The sequence below is a fragment of the Rhododendron vialii genome, chromosome 7a (genome assembly GCF_030253575.1).
Source record: "Rhododendron vialii isolate Sample 1 chromosome 7a, ASM3025357v1".
Classification (NCBI taxonomy): domain Eukaryota; kingdom Viridiplantae; phylum Streptophyta; class Magnoliopsida; order Ericales; family Ericaceae; genus Rhododendron; species Rhododendron vialii.
Genome location: NC_080563.1, coordinates 25,653,210 through 25,676,102, shown reverse-complemented (window position 1 = coordinate 25,676,102; position 22,893 = coordinate 25,653,210). Strand labels below are relative to the sequence as shown.

Here is a 22,893-nt window from a genome sequence, read left to right as displayed (position 1 = left end):
GATGAAGTACACATATTTTATTATTAAAGTACTTAGTAGCCTTTAAGGCCTAAGATTCTTAAAAATACTCTTATATTATTTTATATTGGGGTTTTGTACCCAATTGGATTAATTTATTGGGGAGTTGATCTTCCTAGAGTACATTAGTACACTAATTTATTAGTTATTAGGAACATGTGTCTAATTAGGATTGTTTATTGGTTTTTGGATTTGGAAAGAATCTTGTACTTTGTACCTTTCTTATTCTTGCATTTATATTATATAAAGTGTACTTGTGAGAGAGAGAGAGAGAGAGAGAGAGAGAGGAGGAAAGAAAGAAGAAAGATTGGGTTGTACTCACCAAGATCTTCTTCATCCTTCCAATCCTTGGCAAATCTAATCTCCATTGACCTTCCATTATTGTTTTAGACCAAATCTTGTACCCCTTGTCTCCTTCTTTCCAAACAAATCTTCCATAATCCCATCCAAGGTACACAATCCTAGCCATGCAAACTACCTAATAGGCCTAAGTCTAATTTGCCTAATGACAACCTATGATGGGCCATTATCCTAGCCTTTATTAGCCCAAGATTTTGACTACAAGCTAGACCTAGGTTATAATTACCTAGATTCACCTAAAAAGCCTAAGATCTTACTTGATTCTATAGCCTTACACCTAAGATATGATTGGACAAGGCATGGCTTGACATGTGAGGTGATTTGATGACTTAATGGAGCAAATCCATGGAGGATTTGGAGAGAGAGAGGGTCGGCCATGAGAGGAGAGGGAGAGCCCAAGATTTTGCCTATAAATAGCAAGCCATTTCAAGCTTTGAACTCACACCTTTCCAATCTTCAACTTCTTTCTCTAGAATTCCTTTGTTCTTCATGTTCTTGAGTTCTTCAAGAAACTCATCCTAAGCCGCCACTAAACCGCCACCCGACCACCCTTCGATCCATAAAGTAGAATAGTGTTAGTCAAGAAGCAGTTTCGAGAGAAACCATTCTCTTTCGAAGCTCCCAAAGGCATACTGTAGGAAGTTACTCCGTCTGATAGCCGACTTGCCTTTCGTAGTCGTCACTACCGCCAAGAAGTAAGGTAGAGTCCCTTGTCCACTAACTCAACGTATAAGTAGGAATTCCTTATCCCTATTCCTAAGTATAACGTAGGTACCATATTTACTCGATGAATACGTAGGTTATTTACCATGTGAATCCAAGTATTCGTATTTTGATCTTTAAGATGATTATGAGTATGCATATATGAATTGCTTGTATTACTTGTGGTGTGATAAAGCATAAGTGATTTCACTCCAAGGGCGTCCGTACATGTGGCGTTGTGCTTCGAGTAAGCATAAGTGATTTTACTCCAAGGGCGTCCGTACATGTGGCGTTGTGCTTCGAGTAAGCATAAGTGATTTTACTCCAAGGGCGTCCGTACATGTGGCGTTATGCTATAAGTGGTGATTGAGCGTGATGAGTAATATAGAATTGGATGATCTTGTTACAATGATTCATGCTTATTTTTGTCCTACCACGGAGTCTTTGCATGTAACGAGACACGAGAATCGAGAAAGTAGAAACATGGCACCTAGGGTGTGATTAATGAAAGGAAATGTTTTCCGAGGAAGGAAATATTTTGAAACTACATAATGACCGGTTTTGGGTGGCATTATGTGAGTTGTGTGCGTGTGTAAAAGTAAGATTTGTGAAAAACCCAATGAGAACCTGGAGCGGCGGAATCATTGTGGGGATACTCGGGAACCCGGAGCGGCGGAACCGAGGGTTTAGTTTTTTTGAAAACCCAATGAGAACCCGGAGCGGCGGAACCGAGGGTTTTGAATTGTGTGCGTTCCCATGGGAACCCGAAGTGGCGGAACCATGGTGAGGTATGGCTTGGTTATCCGCGGTACGGAGCCAATGCAATGTGTGCCAATGGGAACCCGGGACGGCGGAACCATTGTAAGGATACTCAGGAACCCGGAACGGCGGAACCGAGGTTGGGTGTGTTAAAAATGATTTTTTTGAAAAGGTTGAAATGTTTTGGAAACCACAATGTGGCCGGACATGGTAGCCCATTGTGTGGTGTGTGTTTTGTGTGCCAATGGGAACCCGGGACGGCGGAACCATTGTGAGGATACTCGGGAACCCGAAACGGCGGAACCGAGGTTGGGTGAGTTAAACAAATGATTTTGAAAGATGGATTGGTATGTGAAATGTTGACACGGTCTACGATGAGTCGCGTAGGAGAAACACGAAACTCTTGGACACCAACGATAGTTGATTAACGAATGTGGATGTGTCATTGTTAATTCTTTTTGGTTAGTTTAGTATGTGTTATGTGGAATTTGTTGACTTTTTGATGTAAATTAAGGGTTAGTGGGTATGGGATCGTTCTGCTGAGCTTTTGTAGCTCACGGTGTTGCCTTTTTGGTGACCCTGACATATTATATCGGTGGCGACGTTGATATAATGTGTCAGACCTTGTAGATTATCAAGATGAGCAGTACACCTTGGAGGCTTTTGGAGTTGAGGAGCTGGCTAGGATGGAGGAGCAGGTGGAGCTGTAGTTAGAAACCCTAGAATCCCCTTCATTTGTGTAAATATTGAACTCGTGTGGAAGTTCTGTTGTAATAATGAGCCAGACTCCATTTGGTTTTATCAATGAAATTGTCTTTTTAATGTACCCAAAATTCGGGGCGTTACAGATTCGATGCTCCACTATTTCTGGGTCAATGCCAGGCATGTCTTGATGGAACCATGCAAAAATGTTTCTGAGAGCAATTCTTTGAAATTATGATGTTCCTCTGGAGATAAAGTGGAGCCCACTTGGACCATTCGGGGATCATTCTCATCTTTCAAGTTTATTAAGACTATTTCTTCTTTTAACGGCTGAGCGTGCCTTTCATCTTCCCTTTCGATGAGGGCACGGATTTCCTTGGGAATGTCCCCATCGAAATCTATCCCTTCATCGTCGGGGTCGACACAGTTTATGTAAAGATCATTCAAGTAGTCAGAAGAGGATTCCTTCATTTCATAAGACCCTGCAGGGTCGCAAAGTACAAGGGAATCGAACTCAAAGTAAAAGCTATGACGTGGAGGGCCGAGAGGCACAAACTCCGACTCAGAGCTAGACTTAGACTCAGACGACTCAACAGACTCAGTGTCAGACTCTGATACGTCATCAATGCAAGTAAGGCGCGGTTTGAAAATGCAATTTTTGAGGCTGCCCATGGCTTCCGTGATAAGAGAGATAGGATCCTTGAACTCGTCGGACCCAAGCACGAACACCTCGGCCTCTTCAGCTTCCTTGGCCAAACCCACTTGGGAGAACTCATAGAACAGCTGCTCCAAGCTTCCCTGATCGAAAGACATCAGCCAATCAGCCTTTAGCTTGGGCTGCTAAGCTTCCTCTTGAATCCTGCCCTTGCTGGTTCTTCATCACTAGAAGACTAGGTGTCATCAGTGAAGACCTCAAACCCGGGTAGCAACTCCCCAGTGACTGAATCGACAAAAGGCTCAGGCTGCCCGGTGTAGACATCATTCCCCACCTCGCGCACAAAGTAGCTGTCTGGCTCACCATAGAGAGATCGAGGTTTTCCCGTGCATTTCACACCTCGCGCACAAAGTAGCCATGGCCTTCCTAGCAGTAGATTAAAGGTGGCAGGGATATCAACTACATGGAACTCGACATCCATTTCGAAACCCTCAGCATCAAGCTTGAGGATAAGCGTGCCCTCGACCACGCGACGAGTGCTGTCGTATGCCTTAACAGCCAGATTGGAAGGTGCAAAGTCCTTCTTGGCTAGCCCCAAGCGGTAAGCCACTCTCAACGGGCAAACATTGATCGCCGATCCATTGTCGATAAGAACAGTTGGAATCCAAAGTCCTTTACATTTAAAGGTGATGTGCAAGCGGCGATTGTGATCAACCCCTTCAATCGGTAGATCCTCATCAGTGAAAATCACAGTGTGCTTAGAAGTAGGCGGGAGGATAATAGATATCATTGCTTCAGGTGTGACATCCGGTTGAATCTCAAGACGAGAGAGAGTGTGGCAAAACTTCCGATGATGTTCACGGGAGGAACAGATTAGTCCCCAGAGTGATATAGCAGCAGGAATCCGCTCCAGTTGCCTCTGAATCATATCATCGCTCGGGGAGCGAGGAGGTACCTCAAATGGTGCAGACCTTGAGGAAGCAGAAGGTTCGTTCCTTTGGTTAGAAGAATTGGACGAGCTCCCAGTTTGCAGATTAGTAGGCTGAAAAACTCGTCCACTCCTCGTAACGTTGAGAACGTTCTCTAGAGAGGGCACCGCTTGAGGGTCTTGACTATCATCCCAAAGGTCAGCGGGGACTTCCCCCAATTTGCGTTTCCCTTTGTCAGAGGGCAGTGGGGCTATAGGCACTTCCATGTCCAAGCCTAAGTCTTCAGCCAAATCATTCAACAACAGCAACTCCCAGAAGTCTGGACCCTTAACAGCTACAACCTCCCCGATAGGCTCCGTATTAGCAACAAACGGGACGTCCCAAAGTCCCCCATCGGCAAAAGAGCGGTTGACCGTCCAAAGCTCAGACCCAACTTGGATATTGACCACATCATCAACATCCCAGAGATCAGCTGGCGGAACAAGGTCTGTAACCATAATGCTGCAATCCTCCTCGGTTAGATGGGGCGGTGTGGGGCACGAGAGTTCCCCGTTGACGATGTAAAATGTAGGGTCATACTCGACGTTAGTTACCGAGTCAACCAGCCTGTCGAGAGTAGAAGCAAGAAAGCATTCTCCCAAGACATGAGTTTCTTCCTGAATGAGACCATCTTCTATAAACTGAATCTCATGATTGGGCAGAGCATATCCTTGAAGAGGATTAGGGTCAAACTTCAACGAAAACTGACACGCGGGCTCGGGATCCCAATAGTACTCCTCCTCAGGCAGAACAGGCTCAGGCTGTTTAAAATAGCATGTTCAAAGAGAACCCATCCAAAGGATCAAGCATGTCCGCCCCATAATTAGCCATTCAGGCGTCATACCAAGCATGGTTAAAAGGGACATGCTCGGGGTTCTGGGGGAAACCGTCCAATTCTAGCTCCGTCCATTCATTGATTATGGGGGTTGCATAGTCGTCATTATCAGCTATTGCCCATCCCACTGCTTGCATATCAATCTACTGTTTCGGTAGAGGAGGGACAGCGGATCTAAAATGGCCCATCAAATTCGGAGAGGGGTTTGGTTCTGTCACATCGAAATACGGGCTGTCCAAGGAAGAGGCAGAGTTGAGCTGCACGGAAGGGATGGACTGGTGAAACAGGTCGCTGATAGAAGCGTTGAACACAAACGTTCCATTCTGCAGGCGTGCGAAGGGCACATTGGAATTGGACGACTGTCTTTCTTCAAGATGAATATAAAAGATCTCGGCTTCGGGCTGAGAAGGTATGGGCACGACTGGCTTGGGTTAGTCTGTGGAGGCTATATGGTCGGTAGGGTTAAATATAGTGGAGTTAGGGTTGATATTAGTGGAGCTGAGGGATATCTGGTTGATGTGGGGAGCAGCATTGTGCTTCGGCATGGAGTTGGAAAGGATGTTTGGCTTTTGGGTTGGTGGAGGTGGAGCATGGAGAGTCCCTTCATCTATGAGATCCTGAATCGCATGTCGGAGACGGAAGCAGGAGTCCGTAAGATGACCAGCCCCTTGGTGGTAGGCACAATAAAGATTGGCCTTGAAGTTGGGTGAAGGGTTCTTAGGCAAAAGAGTCGGGTCGAGGGGTTTCAGATGCCCTGACTGGATCAATTTCTCCATAACAGACGACAACGGAGCTTCAAACGCGGAGAAATTGCGGGGCCGATTATTTTGAGGGGCTTGCACCTGGTTAACCTCAGCAATGCGATTGGTTGCATTGGAAGAAGAGGCGTTAGTGCCGCTGGTTGCTATGTTGGAGAATGTCCCACTGCCAAACAACGTATTGGTGTTTCCTGAGTAGACCCGAGGCTTTGATTTCGGAGGGTTAGAAGACTCCCCTCTCGACAGAATCCCACTTTGTAGCGCATCCTCGATAGCCAACCCAGATTCGAAGAAGGTATCAAAGTTCGAGGAAGCTTGGACAAGAACCAAATGCCTAGCATAATCTGGCTGGAGATTGCGGGAGATGATTCGGAGCTGATCTCTCTCGCTCGGGCGATCGGTCATCTGAGCGGCCTTTGTCCTCCATCTCTTGACAAAATCCGCGAAGGATTCCTTAGCTTCCATTTTGGGGGACTCAAGTTCCCGGGTTGTCATTCTGAGTTGGGAGTTGTAACTATACTGCGAAATAAACGCAGCACCGATGTCTTCCCATGTCCTCCTTTTGGCGATGTCGAGGGATAAAAACCAGTGAAAAGCAGGTCCAGAGAGAGTCTGAGGGAATAGCTGGGACATGGCCTCAGGTTCAACAGCCAAGAGTTTCATGGCAGCATGATAACCATAAAGATGAGTCTTTGGGTCGCCGCTCCCATCGAACTTGGCGAGATCAGGCATCTTGAATTTGTCAGGGAGCTTGGCATTGGGATACAAACAGAGGCGATCCAGGTCAATACCCCCGGCACTGATCTTTTCGGACTTGGAAATAGATTCCTCCAGTTTGACGATTTTTGCCATGAGAGCAGTCATGTTAGGGTCTAGAATGGGTCTCGCAACAGCAAGGTTCAGATTCGCTGCTTCTGGGCGAGCTTCTCTCGGGTTGGGCTGAATTATAATCTGCCCCGCATGGTTGGGGTCTTCGACAAAGATTGACTCCGCATGGTCATCCTCATCGACCTCGCCCCCCGCTTCTGCAGTTGGCGGAAGACGAGTGTTGATAAGGTCATTGAGCCTAGTGAGATTTGCATCAGTCTGAGCAGCCCTTTGTTGCATGGTGGCGATGCTGTTCTGAATATTCATGAGCATGGTTTCGAGACTTAGTGGTTGCGGATGATCTGCCATAACGGAGGTCCCAGATGAACTTGACGAGGACGAAGAATCAGGTGATGCTGGAGATTCGATTTCCTGGATAACTGACGGTGATCCTGACTGTAAAGCGGCCAACAGGGAACACGAAGAGTCTTCCATTGTGACTGACTGGGCTTGCAACCTGACTAGCCTTTGAACAGGATTCTGATGCAGACGTTCCCAAGTGGGTTTGGCTTTCTGCCTCGATACTTTCCTCGGCGGCGCAATGGTTCAGAATCTTGCTTTGCTTTGCCTTTGTTTGAAAGTAAGAAAAGGTTCAATAAGGCCCCTGCAGCAACTTTACTCTAAATAAAAGACTAAAGCGATAACACAGCCATCGTTGTCAGTGTCGCCGCTAGACTCTAAGACTACAGACGAGTCTATCTCATGATGTTCGGACGCTGCCAAAATCCTCAGATCTCTTTTCGAGGTGTATCCTTTGAACAGATTGACTAACACTAAGAGATGTCAAAACAGACTAAGCCCTTGCCTATTCCGTTCTCAAAGTTTCAACTTTGAACTCGGAATAACTTGGGGTAGATGACGTGATACCTTAACCGGGGCGGCGTAGGCGACACGGTGCCATAGCTTGAGCGGTGTACGTGCTGCGCACAATAATCAGGGTGGTATAAGCATCACGGCATCCTCTCCGCTATCCCTTGTTTCCCGTTTGAAATTTCAAATGGGTATGTAGACAAGGACTTGGGAAGTCTTGATTTCCCAAAGTTTCGTCGATTTATGGATTTTGAAAATTGATAACATGCACCATCAAGACGCATGACTCTTCATCGGGCCATGGCAGTGTAAGCATAAGACAGACTTGAAAGAGAGACAACCTAGAAGCCGCCCTAAACATGCTCCGACGCAAAACGAGATGTATGTACAGTGCATACGATAGGGAAAGCAGTAACACGTAGACAGTATATGGGGTTAGATGCAAGTAGATCTTACCCTGTGGGTACCTGTCTTAGTTTGGAGAGTTCTAGCTCTTTGTATATGCAAAGGCTGGTTTTGGTTTGTAACGGGTTCCTCGGACTAGAGCCAAGATATACCTGCCGCTGCCCGCGTAATCGCAGAGCAACAGTCAAACGGTAGAATGACTCATCATCGTCGAAGGTTGTTGGTCATTCGGGGTCCCCAGGCTCCGGTAAACCGTGTCGGATTGTCAAAACAATCCAACGAGGCTTATCCCACATCGATTCAAATGAGAATGCTAAAAATTGATTTAATGGAAAAGAATCGCAAATTCGCAAATTCCTTTTCAAATTAGGCTCTCTTTATTTGATCAATACTTAGAGAAAACTACATAAGAGATCAAACGGAAAAAGTCCCAGATCGGATGGCCGGACACGAGGTCCTGTTAAATCACCAATCCTTTTCTTTAGCAGCGCGAAGCTCACTATTTTGACAGACTTTTGTGGGATTGTTCTCCGGCGTATTGAAATCTAAGTATAGACCAATATTGATTCGATCCCCAGCGGAGTCGCCACTTTGGGCATGCGTGCCCTTTTCCTTCTCGGGAAAGGATTCCGTTCCCTTCCCAAAGAGAAAAATGCTGGTTTGCGGGAGCGCTTTTTAGCTGGACGTCAAGCGCTCGCGAAAATACAGAGTCGCCACTCGGGTTTGAAGGTCCGACACCCAAGGAACCGTATTTCGAAGCACTTGCCGCGCTGATTGATTTGAAAAAGTTAAGGAACCAGTCCGTCATAACCATATCTGGGTTCGAGAGCCAGGTTACGAGAGGGGAAGGGTTTTATGGCACCCCTCTCGCCCAATCCGGAGATCGGTCTCTATTTAGGCGTTTGCGAAAGATGTTTTATTTGCGATTCTGTTTTATTAATCAATTTTAGCCAATTAGGGCGGGGGAACAGTTAATCGGGGTTTAAAACTGTAACATTTTGCGGAACATGATAGATAATAGCGTGGATGGATAGAATGTTAACATAACAAGTGGGATAAAACCCAACACTTGTGATCAAAACACCAAAACAAGGCATTGTATGAGACTGACACAAATAATGGCCAACTTGCATGCGTGGATCAACCTGCATGCAAATAAACCATTGCGCGACAGTCCCATACACTCGCGCGAGTGTTGATGCCTCACCAATAGTTTGAATTTTACCCCCTTCTGGGCTCTGGAAGGACCAGTGCTCACCCAGGTGCAAACCAAGCAGTTTATATGTACTTGAAAGTAAATAATATTACAACAGGCAGCAACAATTTGGAAATACAACCCCTAAATAGTGGGGGTGACTAAACTAGAGGCCAAGGCCAAGCTGCCCATGCAAGGGGCAGTCTCTGGAAATCAGCAAATCATCGCGCGACAGAGTGAAACACGCGGGCGAGGGTTGTGACTGGACTTCCAGGAATTGCTTTGCATGCTTGGGGCTCTGAGACACGTTCAAGAGCATCCCAAGGGCATTCCGAACCAAGTGAAATCATAAGCTAAGCTAAACTATGATTTTTATCATGCAAAGCAGTGAGCTAATACTAAAAAAAAGACTTGAAAGTGACTATGAACATGACAAGAAACTTAAAGACCAGCATCCCTTCCCCACGTGGTCCAATCTCGTGCAAACAGAACTGTCGCGCGAGTGAGCAAGACCATCGCACGAGGGTGTAGTTGGCCACGGCTTTTGAAACCTTGCTAGCTTTAGGGCCAAGATTGGTATTGATTACCAGCCATGACCCTGCTAGCCCCCCTCAAGGGTCTAAACAGTAAAAAGGAAGGTATTATACCTTTGCTTGAGTGTCTTGAAAATGGCTTGAATGAGGTGGTGTGATTTGGAAATGAGTGTGTAAGAGTGATTTGGAATGGAAGAAGTGCTTAGGCCTATGTCTCCTTCTCTTCCTTTGGCAATTTTTTTGGTAACCCTTGAAGATGAACCATGGGGGGGGGGGGGGGGGGTACTTATAGAAGGAAATGTTGGTTGGTGGCTAAGCAAGGCAATGCAACCAGCCAACAAGGCTGGTTGCAATTAATTGGTGGAGAAGTGGGGTGCCAAAGATGATGGGAGAGTGGGGGAGAGGTGGTGCAAGGGCAACCCTGCAGGACGCTGTTCAGTCGACGAAACGGGGTTACATAGGCCTGTAGCCCCCTGATCACAATGTAATCCAACTGGAAATTGGTGAAAATGACAGGTGTTGACCATCGCGCGAGGGACTGGATGCATCGCGCGAGTGTCAAACTAACCCCGCGAGGGTCAACAGTCAAAACTTTGACTTTGACCACCACCTGGCAAGTGAATCATCGTGCGAGGGATCCAGTGCATCGCGCGACTGTCAAACCTAAGGTCCAGGTTTGGATTTTAAGGGCCTTTAGGGTTAAAGATGGGTTCCACCCACACCAAGCTCAAGCCATTCCATTCTCTCAAAACTGTTTTCGACCTGAATCATCATCGGGGAATCAAACAACCGAAAAAGGAAGTAAAACAATCAGGGAATTAGATTGGGGTGTCTACAGGATTGAAAAGGCGGTTTATCTCGTGATCATAGAATTGTTTCTGTAGCTGTGTGATTTCTTCATCAGAAGAGGTTGGTACAATTTGACTAGAAGTACTAGTGTCACAATTTTTTGTGATCGTAGAAACTTGGGGTAATTCTTGTTCTGACTTAATAGCTAATTTTGTCAGTATTTCTTCAATTTTTTGAATATTTTGATTCTGGTTTATGCTAATTTTCTATCTTCTTCCAGGAAGGTGTATAAGGGGTGCCTCTATATTTTTACTAGAGGATGGGAAGGTGCAAGAAGATTTTTCATCAATTTTAGTTTCTATTTTATCCAATTGGTTACCTATGGTTTTGAGACATTGATTAGTGTAATTAATTTGTTCAACTATTTCTTTCCATTCGGCTTTCTCATTTGGTAGTTTGAACGGAGATGCAGTTATAGATGTACTTTTGTAATCAATAATAATTGAATCTAAAGGAGGATGACTAGAAGTTGTAGTAGTGTTATCAGATTTTTTCCATTTTATTTTTGTAATGGTGTTGACCTTCTTATAATATTTTTCTAGGTAATTGAAAAAAATAAATTTCAGTCCTCGTATCTTTCATGAAGCTTTCCCATCGAGCTATTATTTTCTCTTGTCGGGAAAATGAATATTTATTAGCATAGTCTCTTCTTTTTTGTTTATTTTCCTTTGACTTAAATTCTATGTATAGTTTATCAAAATCAATTTCAAAATCTTTATTTAAAACAAGTATAGCTGGGTCAACTTGGTTTGAAATTACTTCTTCAAAATCTGTTTGAGTTGGAGACCCTTGGGAGGTGTCTTCATCCTCAAATTTTGATTGTGTAGAATAACAGGGTTTACTAATTTGTGAACTTGACTCAACACCTTTTAATTTAATTCTAGGATCAAGTAAATTTTTGTCTTGCCTAGACATGGTGACTGAACTGTCAATAGCGACTGAGCTATTTAATCTACTTAATTCTCTGATTCTCAGAGGAGGGTTTACTCTTTGTTGATCAAAACTTATCCTAACCGTATCGTCTAGGTATTGTTGAATATAATCTAGATCAATCGTGTCATTCTGGAGTTTCTGTGGGAAACTCTCATTTTCACTAAGCCAACTGGCTGGTAACTGGATATCACTCCAGGAGATGGTTTTGGGTACTTGAATATTGGCATTTGTGCTGCTTTGAATATGGACAGTTTTGTCCTTTGGACTTTTGACCAATGCATGAATATTCAAATTAGTTTTCATACATTTATAATAAATACGGTAAATTAATGCAATTGACTGACTACCTTCAACCATTTGAGTGATTGCTCCGGTAGTTTGAATATTTAACGTTAATGCTTTCAAAATATTTTTGTCATTCAAACTAAGGGGTAAATCGGGGTAACAGTTAAAATAAACTGGACCATTCACTACAAGAAAATTGAAATTTTATAGCGTTTGAAAAACGCTGTTAAATGATATAGACAACGTTTTTGCGAACGCTGTATTAGCCGATGTTGTTAAAAGTCTTGGACCGTAGACAGCGTTTTTAAAACGCTATAATATGGTAGACTTTAGATAGCGTTTTTAAAATGCTATAGTATGGCAGACTTTCTACAGCGTTTTTAAAACGCTATAGTATGGTAGACTTTCTACAGCATTTTAAAAACGCTATAAATTGTAAAATTTCTATAACATTTTTAAAACGCTATAGATTGTAAAATTTTTATAACAATTTAAAAACGCTATAAATTGAAAATTTCCCACAGCATTTGAGGAACGCTATAAATTGAAAAGTTTCCACAACATTCAAGGAACGTTGTAAATTCAAGGTTTTCTATTATTCACCATAAATTTTCGCCCCGTTGTCCATTGTTAATTTTTTACAGCATTTCAAATTCCAACTGGTTTCTAGCAGGTTTCATAACTTTATACAACCTGCTCGAAAAAAGAAGATGGCGGCTCCAATGACATCCTTGGCAATATATTTCACAATATTTCATACAAAACCAACAAAATGTCTCCAAACATCAAAGCGATTACCATTACAAAAGAAATTCAATATACTAAATGTCCTTCCAACATTTCTATCTAGTACAAGCCTTGTTACCAAGTATCAACAAAAAGGCCTTCCAAAATATCTATGTATCCCAAAAGTGGAGTACAAGCCTTGTCACTAAATATCAACAAAAAGACTTTCCAAAACATCTATATATTCCAAAAGTGGAGTTCAAACCTTACGCCAAAATATTAACAAAAAGGCTTCAACCAAAACAGTCCTTCCAAAATCTCTCCATCCCATAAGTATCAACAAAAAGGCTTCAATCAACCAAGCGATAATGACAGCCATCACACTAGCAAGATCATACCTATATCTTCAGCAAAACGTCACAACACTTCTTTATCAACCCATAAACCTACATATGGGAGAAGCAAACATTTCAATTTGATTGAGTCATAACAATTTCTACTTAACATTTCAATTAGAAATAGCATCTTCTTTTAGATTATTCCAAGGTGAGCTTGGTGTATCATGTTCAATTTTTTCCGTATCATCCTAAAAATTGCATAATAAAAAATCATCGTAAATGACCAATGAGACTATGAACATATATAACAAGTAGAACACACAAATAACGAATGAGTGAATTTAATGCTCAAGCAGCCTCTAAAGCATGGATACTCTATTTTGGCTTCCGTACCACGTATCGGTATCCGTATCGGATATCGATACTCTCGGATACTCTCCGTACATATCGTGTCCGTGTCCCGTATCCGTATCTATGCTTCTTATCTTGGACTAATAAAAGAGGTGGTGGTGGGTTTAACAAAGTCAAGCATGGCTCATGCATGCTAATTAATACTACAGTACGACTACATGAACAGCTAAGTCAGAATGCATGTATTTCGACAGTATGCATGTATTAGTAGTGTATATATCATCATCATCATCATCATGTAGACAGTGTGATAAATACTACTAAATAAGAGCAAGACTACGCCCACCGATTCCCAACTCAGCTAGTTTGGATTTTTTTTTCATAGTTTCCCCTTTAGTCTGATATATCGTGCAGAGAACAAATAGATGAATTACTTTCTGAAATACTTTCTTAACCAAGACTCAAGCCTATAATTCCCTTTCGGGGAGTAAGAGATACCATACAAGTCATAAATGAATTACTTTCTGAAATACTTTCTTAACCAAGGCTCAAGCCTTCAAAAATGAATTACTTTCTGAAATAAGAAAGAGCTGAACTAATATTTGAAAGAAAAACTTTTTGAGATCCATGCAACAGCGTTTAAGGTTTATGCAAACATAGCCATGTACCTACAACGTTTACGAAGATAGAAATGCGTATGAACTGCATATATTTACCTATTCACATCTATGGGAGGAGAAGGAAAAACTATCGACTATGTCCACCGGGACGACCAACTACCCTGTGAAATGGTACAACCCTTTGAGGCAAAGATCCATCGTCATATAATGCAGTTGTATCTAGATACAGAGCTAAAACCTTTTCTCCGGGACGGAAATCTTGAACCCGTGAGATTTCATCCGTTTTGGGAAAGGTATGATCTGTGACATAGGCAGCTAGTACTTCCTGAAACTATCAACATTGTAAAGATGATCTCATCAGTAATAAGAGGTAGCAGTAGCCCACATTTGATCCAGTTAACACAGAAACCAAAATAATTGAGATAAACTGCTCTGATTCTCAAAAATCATTTCCAAAATGGAAGAAACCACAGTACTAGAATCATGCAAGAGTATGCTAAAGGATTTCTAATCGAGTATGGGATTCAATATAGAACTTCTCAAATTGAAAGAGAGTAAACACACACTGAACTGCTTCTCGTAAAATCATACCAGTCACCACAAAAGAAGAATCAAACTATTGGTTTTCATTGGACTTTCACTCCAATACTTAGCAAGAAGCAGTAGCCATTTTTCGCTCAACAAACAAATTAGATCATCAGCTAGCCAAAGTGATGGAGTGGCTCAACCAAACTGTGGAATTAGAAATGTGAATAACTTGATTTCGCTTCCACAAGTTATCGAATCAAGCTTCACTTGCCCTTATTCCTTGGTCAAAAGGAAAAAGAAAAAAAAAAAAGACAAGAAAAGAACTAAGAAGAAAAAAGACAAGGAGCCATCCATAAAATTGTTGGGCGGAAATAAACTTACTTTCTAGATTCTCTACCAAAATGAAGAACTTTAACAACAAACTACTCGTCTTTCTCAGAATCATCTGTCACCCTAGTTGCTACTTGAGAAACACAATGAAATGGCATATCCTGGAAAATAAGTTACACTGAGACAGCCAAAACCCGGCTTGGCGATAAATTGCATCACAAACATAGAACACAAATGTGACATCTAAAGACAGGTAACCATGAGGAACTCAGACAAGAATTGGCCAAAGAAACAGCCACATTGAAGCTTATTCTGCAAAAATTGTAGTCATTCAATTATTTATGAAGTTCAAAAAATTAATTGAGTTAGGATTTAACAGCTAAGCACATACTAGCAAAGGATTTAGAAAAAATGGGAATCGTGGGGAAATCCAACCATGGTGCACTATACCAGAGTGTGAAACATTCCTACTTATTGTACAAACAAGTTGAAAACTAACCTTTCTTAGTAGTTGGTTACCAATGCTACCATGAACTCCAATACCGTCTCTAGTTGAACCTCTTGACTGCAAGAGCAAACCAAATGGTAAATTTCACACACACACACACACAAAAGGGGGCCATTACTTGTAATAACAAAGTTCCAAAACTGATTGGCCAACATCTAAGGGATTAATGTTAACATTGATAACAACAAAAGATTCACAAGAGACCAGGCTATCGTAAACATTAATCACTTATTAGCATCAAAATCCAATCATATACAAATAAACTCTACCAGAAATCATAAAGCCTTTGGACAAAAAAACTATTGGGATCTAATTTATTCATCACAAGATAGACGAGGCTTGTATGTGTGCCCAAGGCTACAAAGTAGATTGACCAAATTGTGAATAGTGAACCGCAGTTCTCAATATTTTAGCTTCCCGGACTACATAACTATAGCTTGAGAAGCATATTTGTGGATGTAAATTGCCCCTGAAAGACTTAAAGTAGTCAATCTGATACTCCACCCCTCAAATTAGTCAATCTGAAAACAGAAGGCAAAAGAAGAAGTAACAAAACAACGAGTTCATTCATCATAGAACCACATGTATATACTAGCCACACAGCTTATTATAATAGCTAATGCTCCCCCATCCCCAAGTTCAAGAAGCTAGGAGGAATTTCAAGCTTTAGCAGCAAGAGTTCCTACCTTACAAATCGCATCAATTTCATCACATATGATAACATGTAAGTCACTTTGATCCCTTGAAATGCAGAATTATGAAAGCATTAGGCACCAGAGGGAATGCTTGGAGTAAATTTTGCATAAGCCTTTTACCTTGTGTTCTCTGATCTTGTTCAACTTCAGCAAATAATCTCTAATATTCTTCTTGGTTTCACCAATAAATTTGCTCAGTACTTTAGGCCCATTCTTCTGTAACATTGTTGATTGTTAACACAAGTCACAAATACCAAAAAGCTAGTGCTGGCTGATTCCTACACATTCTGTTAAATTAGAAAGAGACTATGCAATCCTGCTTAGATATTAGGGCTGCACATTTAAACAATTTGTAGTATCAAAATCAAACACAAAAAGTTTAAAAGGTGACAAAGGGCCCATGATCCTAAGGCTAAAAATATCAAACCATACCGGAAAAAAGCTCAATAATTCAAGTCATATGTAAACCAGTGCAAGGCTGCAAGCAGTTGAACAACACCTTTTAAAGTTCAACATTTCGGCTAAAATGTGCCAAAACAGTAAGATTCAGACTTGTATTCTACAAGTTTCCAAACAACTCCAACAAGTATACTCAACAGATCAAAGTTCAAAGAAAGAAGACAAGAGTAGCGAGCTCTTTCCGATGAAACCTTTCCACCGGTGTATGACAAGAGCTATTTCGGCAAAATCTTTTGAGGAACTACCAATCCCATGGATGAAACAAGTTGGAGCTTGAAACAAAATCACAAATATTTGGGGGAACATAATTTCAATTGAGCGGGAGTGCCAAAAATTTCAGCGCTCTTTTTCCTTCTTTTACACACTATGGAAAGGGTAAAAAACGTTACTGATTTCCCCAACTTATTATAGCGAAGGCAGAAAAAAGCTATATTCTTATGCAACAAAGTGATTTATCACATAAGCATGATTACCTTTTGAAGAGAAATAAGTAAATAAACCAAAAGTTTCAAGTACCTCAGCAAACCTGCAACTGTGACCATCAAGAGAGATATAGGAGTCCCAAAATGGTGTCTACATAAGATTTCACAAATTATTCCATATTTAACAGTCTGACCCAAGTAAAATAACACATGTATACTTTGCTTTCGAGAACATGAAATCCACACTAAAGAGGAGACTGTGGAATCAATGAACTGCTTATTAGATAAACAAGGGAAAAAAGAACAAAGTCTGTCCTTCCTATACAACTCAGTCACCGGCATAAATCTAATTTTTCAATGTAACCTTGCAAAACACCAAGATATATGTCCTTTGTAATTGTTTAGTTATCAGTATGTATTTGTGTTTCCTCACAAAAAAATAGAAAAATCGAGATCAAAGAACAACTCTACAAATTGTAGCATCTTTTCTGGTTCTTGGTATTTTCTAGCTCTATGTTTTGCGTTCTTGCGTTAGTCAAGTTTATTACAGTTTCAACTGTGCATATCCCTTACGACTCTACTCAGTGTACCCAATTTTTTGTATCCATAGTTTTTGTCTTTTTCAAAAACAAAAGAATGTAAAGCAGTGAATTGCTAGCCATAGAGGATCAACAGAAAAAATTGCTAGCCAAGGGTATAGATGTGGCCTCACAAGCAAACTTATTGAGCGTGAATGAATCAACCCAAAAGCCCCAACACGTTATCTGAATGCAAATCGATTCCAAACCCTCTAAGTGCAAAAACTTTGGAAATCTTAAACTGATTATCAAATGCTAATAATGGAAGATTAAAACCCTACCTTCGTATTTGCGCAAGAATTAAGAAAAAAATCAAACCAAACCTGGTGAAGACTCTCCGAACAATTCGAACAATGACCTCTTTGCTTCAATCGGTGCAAAAGTTCTGAATAGATCTTTGATTCTTCTCCAACTACAGAACGAGAGAGCAGAAATATGATGAAGTACTCGAGTGATTAGTATGGAATCGATCAGAGGTTAATCATCAGATACTAGGAGAACTGAAAGAACAAGAACTAACCTTCAACTCACGATAAAAACCCTAGAATAGACAATTTGCATGACTGGAGAACACTCGCGCGAGTTCGTCGACAGAGTGAAATCGTGTGAAAATTTTTAAGGGGTATGCGATTTGGGGGCGCGAAGCCATTTTTGTGCCTCTTATTTGAGCGGAACGCTGTAGGTGGATTAAATGAAACGCTGTTTTTCTGCTTTCCGTGCGTTTCCTTGGTGTTCAATAGGAAAACGCTATTATTGCTTACCTTTTATAGCATTTCTAAAAAAATGCTATGATATTATGCTATTAAAAGTGATATTTGTTGTAGTGTTTTTTTGCTTCTTCATATCTTTTTCTCTCCAATATGTATGGAAGAGAAAAAAACCCTCACAAGTCACAACCATACAAAGTTGATACTTGACAAGGGGCAGCCCATGCAAAAGTTCTGTTTATTACCTCTTTCTCAACATCGGCATAACCAAAAAGGGGAAAATCTAATTGTGCTTCCAATCTTGGGAGTTGTGGTGGTTTTGTGCCATGGCGAGCATCTTGCAATCTTGGGGTTGTGGTGGCGTCTTTGTTATGGTTTCTGAACCACCACAAGGGTGGTAGCACTGCCTCTCCGCCTTCGTCTTTGACCTTCAACAGATCCACAAAGGAGAAAAGGAAACCAATTAAAATGACAAGGATGAGAATATATAACAGTTTGCCTCGTAAGGCACCTACGAACAGCTTCCATGAGTACAGGAAAGTATTTAACAGAAACAAGATCAAAGAACAAACAGCCAATGACAATTCGGGTAAAAAGTTGGTTATCAATATGAAATTAGATCTGCCTCATACATAACATTATCAACTCTAAAGTTTATCGAGGAGTCAAGGGGACCAATCTATACATAGTTCTAGTCACTGCACCAAATGTCAGAAACAACAAAGATATCTTAAAATTGGTAATGCAAGCAGTAAAGATAGCCAATATCCAAGACCTAAAACTATAATTCAGTCAACAAGGTTACCATTATCAAGAACAAAGTCTTAAATCATCCTCAATTGCAATGGAAACCAACAGACGAGAGAGAATCACACCCATGAAACATGACACTATGACAGTTGAGGAAAATATTTAATTTGAAACCCAATAGTACTGCTAGCATCTCTCCATTGAAAGGTCACATAGCAGCAAATTTATCAGGCATACATTTATCATCTGAGAGAATACTTTGATATGGCAGAGGGAATAAAAGTACATTACTCTGGCGAAGAGTCCATAAAAACTATGTTAGCAGGCCATTCGATGGTTGTTCCCACAGCTTCGTTGATATCAGTCATGTCACTTCGTCAATATAGATCATCTTCTATCAGATTAGTTCCTCTCAACAAACAAAAATAGCACAACATCAAAACCTATAACAGAGCGTTACTTGTTTCCCATTCTTTTGCTACCAACAAGATCTCCTCCAAGTCTTCCTTTTCACATGACTATAAGAGTTCATCTGTCCCTCTTATCGTGGATTCCTCATCTTCTAGAAATAACTCCTGATAGTTTTTCGTTAGACAAGCGAGATCGAAATCAGTGTGAAATCTATTTTTGAATAGTCTTATGGTTGAAGCTAACAGGTCCAAATAAATTTTTTTGCGTGGGGGAGAGATTCTGACGGATTGCTTCGGGTCCACAAGATCATCTCTCTACCTTAAAAGAAATAATCAATGGGTTCTCTTATGTGATTTACATAAACCTTTTCACCTTCAATGCCATTGCCATGTGTGGCTTGTGATTCCCAATAACACTTGAAATTTACTTAGGAGTCAGGATTCCTATATACCTTCAAATCACTCTAAATTAGCAGAATAAGACGAATTTGGATGACTATTGAGAGTGTGTAATTGCGAATGGCGAAAGTAGCGTACATGTACTTTTTGATTGAAGGCTTTTACTCAAAATTGCTACTTCACTCAAAATTGTTTCGAAAATTTTACATAACTCTTTCTGAACAAACATTGTGTGTGCCCCAGCCGCTAGTCTCTAACAACACGATTACCAGCAGACAAATGACGAATACCAACAACAGAAAATTAGGGTTTACCCAAAAGAGAAGATCTGAGTGCTAGCAAAATCATGAATCTGCTGCCTAACAATATCGATCCCACATTCGTCCGACGCATTCAGCTCCAAGACCATGTTGTGCATTTGCATCCCGTACAGTTTTCGGGCCACCGCAAGCATCGTCTTGCCCATCCCGGGAGGCCCGTACAGTAACAAATGCGGCAATCTGTTCTCGACTGTTCGACAAAATGCCCAAATTAAATACACAAACCTCAAAAAAGCCCATCAACTGTTCGAAGAAAGTCACCGATCAAAAATAAAAACATAGATATACAAAAATGGTACTATGTAAGCCCTAGGAAATTGGGGAAAGAGGTGGTTACTGGTGTTGATGATGTCGCGATGGGTGGCCACGTCGGCGAGAGACGGGGGGCGGTACGTTTCTACCCAAGGGTGTCGGGAGGTGCGACAACGTTTTTGCCCTTGTTGTAGCTTTGTTTGGGGGAGCTGTTGTCGCCATGGTTGTCCATTATAGCGCTTCTGAGGGAGTAGAAAAACGAGAAGATTAGTCGATCATTACGGTGTGAAGGTTATTGAAAACTAGAGGAGAAGGAACAAACCCTAGCACAGCTGTAATCGATCCATCCTCAACCAACACCGCTTTGCACGAAGTGGGTAATATAGCGCCATCTCACGAAATCGATTGAAATTTCAGAGGTTGTGAGAGATTGGCGCCTAATTTTTAGGTGCTCGCTGTAGAAGAGAAAGAAGAACGCTATGTAAAATTCTTCCGCGTCCAAACAGTACGCCTCCTTCTATTTTAATTAAAGGAACGCTATTAGTTGCGTCCTATAATAGCATTTTCAAAAAAACGCTATAAATTTATGCTATTAAAGCCCCTATTTGTTGTAGTGATTATGTAAGCTTGACTCCATTAATCCTAACAGACTATCACTATAGACTGTGAATCTACTGTCTCGCAAAGACAGCAGGACTGAGGAATATAACCCTTTTCTTGTAAATGGTTTAATGGCTACTTGTATTAACCCTACATGAATATATTTATATCCTCTTTCGAGGTGTCGTTTGACTGAATGTTGACTAAGAAGAGCACATTTCTCTTCTTGTTTAGTAATAGCATAAACATGCTCTGCAGTTTTTGCTACTTGATCAGTACGAAAAGCATCATCTCAAAACTTGACTTGTAAATTTCTTTTATTGGGATTTTGGGAATATTCCAATTATTTAATCCTGTATCTAAATCTTGGTACTCATGTTCTTCTTGATTGACTATGTCCGGTAACTCAGATAAAGAAGCCATTGAAGAACTGGCTGAAGAACTACACTTAAATAATCTATTCATTGTGTTTAATCCTACAGATTCTTCTTTCAATATTTTAACCTAAAGATCTTTCTTTTAATATTGTAATCCTAGATTATCATGATATGAGACATACCCTACAAACACACATACCCTAAGTTTTTCGTCCTACCCCATTCATTGCCCTACCCTGGGACTTACTTTCAGGGAAACCCAGACAACTTTTAGGTGGCCAGAGACAAGGTGCTCAACTGATGATAATAGAATCAAAATACTAATTGAAATCTCAACAGGAGTAAAATACTAATTGAAGACTAAGCAGGAGTAAAACAACTTACAGATTACTTGAGTTTAATCCTTCAACAAATTCTACTTGGCTCTGATACCATGAGGGGGCGGAAGGAGGGACACAGGGGAAGAACATGGGTTATCAGAGTGATTGGGTTGATTTACTTAAAGGGGGAGATAGTCAATCAAGCACAGTAGGAGTAATTATTCGTTGTAGTAAGTATGAAACATAAATAGTAAAAGCTGAAATGATTTTAATCATGAACAGTAGTTGATTTCTATTATGAATAGTAAGTGAATAGTAAAATTCGTGAGTGAATAGTGAATGAATAGTAAATGAATAGTACGTACAGTTTACTGGTGAGATTACAAGGGTAAGTTGAATAAACTCAGACTTACAGTGAATACAGAAGCAGAACTTCTAACTTGACTGAGTATGGGTATTCTCTTTCTGAAACCCAAACCTCTCTTTTAATCTCTTACTAAAATTTCTGACTAAAACTTCTCACTAAAACTTATTCTCTCCCAAAAACCTCTTCTTAACTTCCTACTCTCGGATCCTTTTATAGAATAAGGACCTGAGTTTTACAAGTGCTGAATGACTCAGCCATGTGACTAAAGTTGGTGACTTTTCTCTTTCGGTGGAGAATAATGACTAAAGTAGGTGACTGTTTCTGCTTTCGGTGCTGGTGGGGTCAAAAGCAGAATTGATTGCTGACTGTTTCTTCTTTTGGTGCAGATGGGACCAAAAGCAGAAATAATTACCGCTTTTACTACTTTTGACTATTGTGACTGGCTTTTTGACTATTGCTTCGGATGCCATGCCCTGAATGATTTTTTCAGGCAAATGGGTCCTGAGCATCTTGAAAAGCTGATCCGTATGGGTTATTATGGGATGTTGCTGTGGCTGATTCTTCAGATGAATTTTATCTTCTTCTTGACTGGCTTGAGCAATTAGCTGTTGAGCTAACATCAATAATTGAGAACACTTAGTTTTGGACTTCGAAGGCTTGGAAGAACTGGGTGTCGGGCTTCCAAGTCTGATAGTGGAAAAGGTGGGCGAGCTGGGTTGTGGAAGAACAGCTGCCTTCTTACTTGTTTGATTTTGCACAATTTGAGCTGGAATCTTGACTGGGGTTGGTACTTTTATTGGAAATTCCTCCTTGACTTGTTCAATGACACGTTGATGCTTGTATGCATCCCACCATTTGACCAGATATTGGCGAGTGACTGTTTTGTTGATGATGCAATATCTCCATTTGAAAATCCATGGAACTTTGTATTTGGCCATGAATAACAAGAGAGTCGGAAACTGACTGGTGTGGCTGTTTACTTGATACAAAGTTGTAATTGACTTGATCCATAAGTTCAAGTGGTAAGATATCAGGAATGGCACCATTTTGATTCAACCATCGAAAGAACCAAGATGGAATTACTGACTTGAACTTGTGGTCAAATGAGAAGAACCAGGAGTGGGTAAAAGATTCATTCTCATGGAGAATGACTTTGAACCATGAATCAATATAATCATAGTAATTATATTGAATTGGATGGT

The 22,893-nt window shown here is 41.0% G+C and overlaps 1 protein-coding gene and 1 long non-coding RNA gene across 7 annotated transcripts; both read right to left on the bottom strand.

Annotated features, from left to right (window-relative positions):
• Window positions 1–13,706: 13,706 nt before the first annotated feature.
• On the bottom strand, window positions 13,707–17,914 carry LOC131333986 (uncharacterized). Of its 4 annotated transcripts, none has more exons than XR_009201990.1 (6): window positions 17,710–17,914; window positions 17,513–17,601; window positions 15,851–16,762; window positions 15,722–15,776; window positions 15,027–15,092; window positions 13,707–14,000 (listed from the first exon to the last, which is right to left on the bottom strand). It is a non-coding gene; the product is annotated as an uncharacterized LOC131333986 (long non-coding RNA). The 4 variants fall into 4 exon arrangements; XR_009201991.1 differs by lacking the exon at window positions 17,710–17,914 and having other exon boundaries at window positions 15,851–15,946; window positions 16,706–16,762; window positions 17,513–17,663; XR_009201989.1 differs by lacking the exon at window positions 17,710–17,914 and having other exon boundaries at window positions 17,513–17,667.
• Window positions 17,915–18,021: 107 nt separating this feature from the next.
• Window positions 18,022–20,402, bottom strand: LOC131333985 (replication factor C subunit 3-like). 3 transcript variants are annotated; one of them, XR_009201987.1, is made up of 5 exons: window positions 20,350–20,402; window positions 20,113–20,269; window positions 19,770–19,965; window positions 18,938–19,057; window positions 18,022–18,324 (listed from the first exon to the last, which is right to left on the bottom strand). XR_009201987.1 is itself a non-coding variant. In XM_058368850.1 (3 exons), the coding sequence occupies exons 2-3, from the start codon at window positions 19,919–19,921 to the stop codon at window positions 18,180–18,182; spliced, it is 297 nt and encodes a 98-aa protein (XP_058224833.1). In that variant the 5' UTR covers window positions 19,922–19,965; window positions 20,113–20,396; the 3' UTR covers window positions 18,022–18,179. The 3 variants fall into 3 exon arrangements, 1 of the variants encoding a protein (XP_058224833.1); XR_009201986.1 differs by having other exon boundaries at window positions 20,113–20,396; XM_058368850.1 differs by lacking the exon at window positions 18,938–19,057 and having other exon boundaries at window positions 20,113–20,396.
• Window positions 20,403–22,893: the final 2,491 nt, after the last annotated feature.